This window comes from Papaver somniferum, unplaced genomic scaffold (assembly GCF_003573695.1).
Source record: "Papaver somniferum cultivar HN1 unplaced genomic scaffold, ASM357369v1 unplaced-scaffold_131, whole genome shotgun sequence".
Lineage (NCBI taxonomy): Eukaryota > Viridiplantae > Streptophyta > Magnoliopsida > Ranunculales > Papaveraceae > Papaver > Papaver somniferum.
The window spans coordinates 4333594-4338099 of record NW_020622270.1 but is presented as its reverse complement, the minus strand read 5'-3'; the positions used below and the strand labels follow the sequence as shown (position 1 = coordinate 4338099).

Below are 4506 nucleotides of genomic sequence, written 5' to 3'. Positions count from 1 at the left end.
TACATAGGTTATCGCGACACTAGTATGGATTTATGCCATAACCAATGGATGCCGCAATATATTAAGTTTCTTGTAGTGAGTTTCTAACAAGGGCCAAGACTACTAACAAAGTCAATCTTAGTAGCAAACTACAATTTAAACGCAGACTTATGACAACATTAATTGCATGAGTTTCTTACATAACTAAACTGCTAATGCTTCAAAAAAAAAAACAGACTGCTACAGTAGAGTACAACCCACTACAAGAAACTTAATATATTGCAACACCTGATGGTTATGACATAAACCTATACTAGTGTTGGGATACCCTATGTAGTAAGAAGTCTATTGCTGCACCCGATATTTATTGTTGGAACAAGATATTATACTTTTTTGCCAATTTTTTTTGCATATTGTTGCTACAGTTGTATGGCAAAAGTTTCATTTTACAACAGTAAATTATATTAGCTTTTAGATGCAGCTGAAAAGTACCTTGGCTAGAAATTTTCTTTCGCAACACCTACATGTGGCAATATATGGTGTAACAATAACTAGATTTTCGTGTAGTGACTGGTTCGTCACTAACCAGGAGTCTTTCCTTTTACAGTTTCACCTTTCTCACATTGGTGTTTCCGAAATTGGGTCGCAAAATTCACAGTTTTCATTTTCTGATTTCGTCAGAATAGTTGGTCCAACAAAGTAAACTGGACTCATTGACAGTGGAAAGCATAAAAGAAATCAACAAATGACGAGTGGTTTGTTCATCTTTACCACATAGAGTGAAAATAAACCCAAGTAAAAAAATTAAATTTATCGATAGTAATCAATCTATCTTGAACAATTTTTTTTGATCGGTCCAATAGAAATTTCATTGAAAAAAAGCACTTAAGAAGGGTGCCTTAACCCAATGATTACAACCGAACAAAAAAAGGGGAACCGAAAGGGGATTCGGGTACCCAAATAAAAAAACACAAAAATTACGGAGACCGGTATAATGAATCCCATAAAGAAATCAGAATATTTGTTGTAAGCCCTAACATTCTTGTATTTGATTTGGCCCAAAAAAACGCTTGCAATTTGATATCTCTAATGAGGCTTGCCAAATTTTTCTTTTTGGTATCGAAGGTTCTTGCATTTCGCTCTTTCTATATACACCACCAAATTGCAACCGGGATGGTATTCCATATGCGGCTAAGTCTTTCGTCTCCCCAATTAAACTTCAAATTCTTAATAGAAACAATGATATTAGGGTCGTATGACCATCCAAAGTGGCACCCTTCAACGAAGTAATCCCATATTCTCCGGGTTCTCCAACAATCATAGAACAAGTGTGAACTCGATTCATCGTCTTCCTCACAAAAACGACAACCACTAGAGACATCCATACCTCTTCTCAGAAGTTTATCCGCCTTCATTACCCGATCATGAGAGAGAAGCCAAAGAAAAAAATTGATTTTGTGAGGGTACTCATTACTCCATACAACATTGATTGGATAATACGGCTCACCTTGATCGTCGTTTTCTTTACTTCCATCCTTAACCGTATATTGACCATGATCACTACCAACCCAAATTCGGGTATCCGTAACCCCTTCTTGAATAGAGATGAAAGAGAGAAGATTTGATATAGATAACACTTCACTTGTAATGGTTTGAGAGTGTCTTTGCCTAGACATAAATTCCCACCTTGCACCATCTTCCCTAACTTCATACATACTAGCCACCATAAACTCCTTGGTCCTAGAATCTTCATAAGCAAAAGGAAACATATCGCACAATCTTCGTTCACAAAGCCAAGAATCTTTCCAAAATCTAGTTTCCTTACCCGCTCCAATCTTGAATCTAATATTTTTATTGAAATCTTCAAGATCTTTATATATATTGAACCACAAGCTACCGCCTTTCGATCTTTTGGGTTGGAGAGATTCCCAACCGGTAAATGTTTCACCAAATTTTTCAACTATGATCTTCCTCCAAAACGCTTCTTTCTCTACGCCAAAGCGCCACCACCATTTTTTTAGCAAAGCCGAGTTCACTTGCTTAGCTCTTCTTATACCAAGACCACCTTTTTCTTTTTCTTTTGAAGACAATTTCCAACCAATATTGTGGATTCTTTTCCTATTTTCATCCTCCCATAAGAAATTTCTCACAATTCTATCAATTTTCTTAGTTATGGAGCAAGGAGCAAGAAAAATAGAGAGATAATAAATGGGTAGGCTAGCTAAAATGCTTTTGATGAGAGTTAACTTACCTCCTCTTGCTATTGTTTTTCCATTCCAAGAAGTAATTCTTTTTCCATTAATTTCAAGTGTGTTTCCCCATTTTTGAATGCCTCCTACCTTATCTCCCAAAGGTAGGCCAAGATATATGCTAGGAAAACTCGCATACTTGCATCCTAACATGTAAGCATAATTTTCAACTTCCTCATCAACCGCGACTCCAAATAAGCTACTTTTGGAGAAATATATCTTCAAATCCGAAGTTAACTCAAAACAAAGAAGAAGGTAACGAAGAGCATCAACTTGTTCTCTCTTAGCATTAAGAAAAATGATTGTATCATCGGCAAATTATAAGTGATTTATTTTAATTCCACCCTCCTTGACGAAAAAACCCGAGATTTGATCTTGTTCTTGAGCTTTGTTCAACATACAACTTAAAACTTCACCAACAATTATAAAGAGAAAAGGAGAAAGGGGGTCTCCTTGACGAAGTCCCTTTTTACTACTGAAGTATCCGAAAGACGATCCATTGACAAGAACCGAGAACTTTGAGAATGTTAAACAATTTCTAATCCAAGCCCTCCAAACACCACTAAACCCCATTTTGAACAGAACTTCATTTAAAAAGTCCAATTCACATTATCAAACGCCTTTTCGAAATCAAGCTTACAAACCAACCCCGGTAATTTTTGACGAAGTCTAGAATCCACACATTCGTTTGCTATCAATACTCCATCCATAATTTGTCTTCCTTTAATGAAACTAGATTGAGTTGTTGAGATTAGAGTAGGAAGGTATACCTTTAAACGCTCCGCCAAAACTTTTGAAATGATTTTGTACACACTCCCAATAAGACTAATTGGCCGAAAATCTTTTACTTCTTCTACACCCGCCTTCTTAGGGATGAGCGCAATAAAATTGTTTTTCAAAGACGAGTGAAGAATATTATGGTCATGAAATTCTTCAAAAACCTTCATCAAATCTTCTTTTAGAAAATCCCAACAAACAAGAAAGAACTTCATAGGAAATCCATTCGGACCTGGGGCACGATCAATTCCCAAATCTTTAATTGCATTTTTAACTTCTTCTTCATCAAACGATCTCTCCAACCATATACTTGCATTCTCATAAATACACTTTAGACACATACTTTTGATTCTTGGACGATTGTTTGAATTTTCTTCAAACGCTAACTCAAAATGATTTGCAATACCCAACTTGATTTCTTCTTTATTTTCGGTCCATCGACCATTAATACGAAGGTTATTGATGTTGTTAAAAGCTCTATAACCCCTCACTACACGATGAAAATGTTTGGTGTTTCTATCTCCATCTCGAAAGTATCTAAGTCTTGACTTTTTCCGCAACATTATGCTTTGACGACGATGAGCCACATCAAACTCCATTTTAGCCGTCACAAGCATGTCTTCTTCACCTTCGTCAAAACTCCTTTCATCATCTAGTTCATCTAACTCCTTCATCTTGGTAAGTGCCAAGTCAATTGCCCTATCAATGTTCCCAAAAACGTCTCGATTCCACACCTTCAATTTCTCCTTCAAAGCATGTAACTTCTTTGAAAAACATTCACCCGCCGTTCCTACAAAAGAAAAATATTCCACCATTCTTTCATTAAAGAAATTATGTTAGTTCCTTCAAGCCAAGCTAATTGAAATCGAAAAGGGAAAGCACCCCAATCTAAGTCCTTTAAGCATAACTCAATGGGAAAATAATCTGAAATAGGTCTTGCAAGACGCTTGAAGTTGATATTTGGAAAATGATGTTCCCACTCCGACGAGAAAAGAAAACGGTCGATTTTGCTCTTCTTGTTAGGTGGTCTACTCCAAGTATACTTCGCACCGGAAAGAGGCAACTCGATAAGGCCCAACTCATTACATAGGTCATCGAAGTATTTCATTGAATTCAAAGCTCTACGACAACCCCTTCTCTCCACCATGTATCTTATTTCATTGAAGTCTCCACCGAAACACAAAGGCATTCCATTCCAATAACCATGCAAGGTGGCTAACTCCATACGAAATCTATTTTTTCGTTCATATTGCAAGGACCATAAACACCAATCAAGACCCAACGGAAGTTATCCTCCAAATTACGACAAGAAATGCTTATAGTAAAAATACGTTCAAGAAAATCATTAACTTCAATAATATCCGAATTCCAAATCAACAAAATTCCGCCCGATCTTCCATAAGAATTTAAAGCAATCCACGGACACGGAGTCACACCCCAACATTGATGCACAATCTTGTCATTACAAGCACTAAGCTTAGTCTCTTGAATCATAAGAATA

General features: G+C 36.6%; 1 protein-coding gene across 1 annotated transcript; it reads right to left on the bottom strand.

Moving 5' to 3' along the window:
- Positions 1-1124: 1124 nt before the first annotated feature.
- Positions 1125-4230, bottom strand: LOC113332450. Its single transcript, XM_026578987.1, has 3 exons — positions 3888-4230; positions 2999-3795; positions 1125-2510 (listed from the first exon to the last, which is right to left on the bottom strand). The coding sequence occupies exons 1-3, from the start codon at positions 4228-4230 to the stop codon at positions 1125-1127; spliced, it is 2526 nt and encodes an 841-aa protein (XP_026434772.1).
- Between the last annotated feature and the right edge of the window lie 276 nt (positions 4231-4506).

What these genes read in the sequence shown, in the direction of transcription:
- LOC113332450 (XM_026578987.1), bottom strand. Translation starts at nt 4,230, where the DNA reads ATGGAGTTAGCCACCTTGCATGGTTATTGGAATGGAATGCCTTTGTGT. An exon ending in CTTAAAGGACTTAGATTGGG is followed by an intron (nt 3,796 to 3,887) that starts GTGCTTTCCCTT and finishes TTTCTTTTGTAG; the next exon opens with GAACGGCGGGTGAATGTTTT. An exon ending in TTTTGGCGGAGCGTTTAAAG is followed by an intron (nt 2,511 to 2,998) that starts GTATACCTTCCT and finishes CTTAATGCTAAG; the next exon opens with AGAGAACAAGTTGATGCTCT.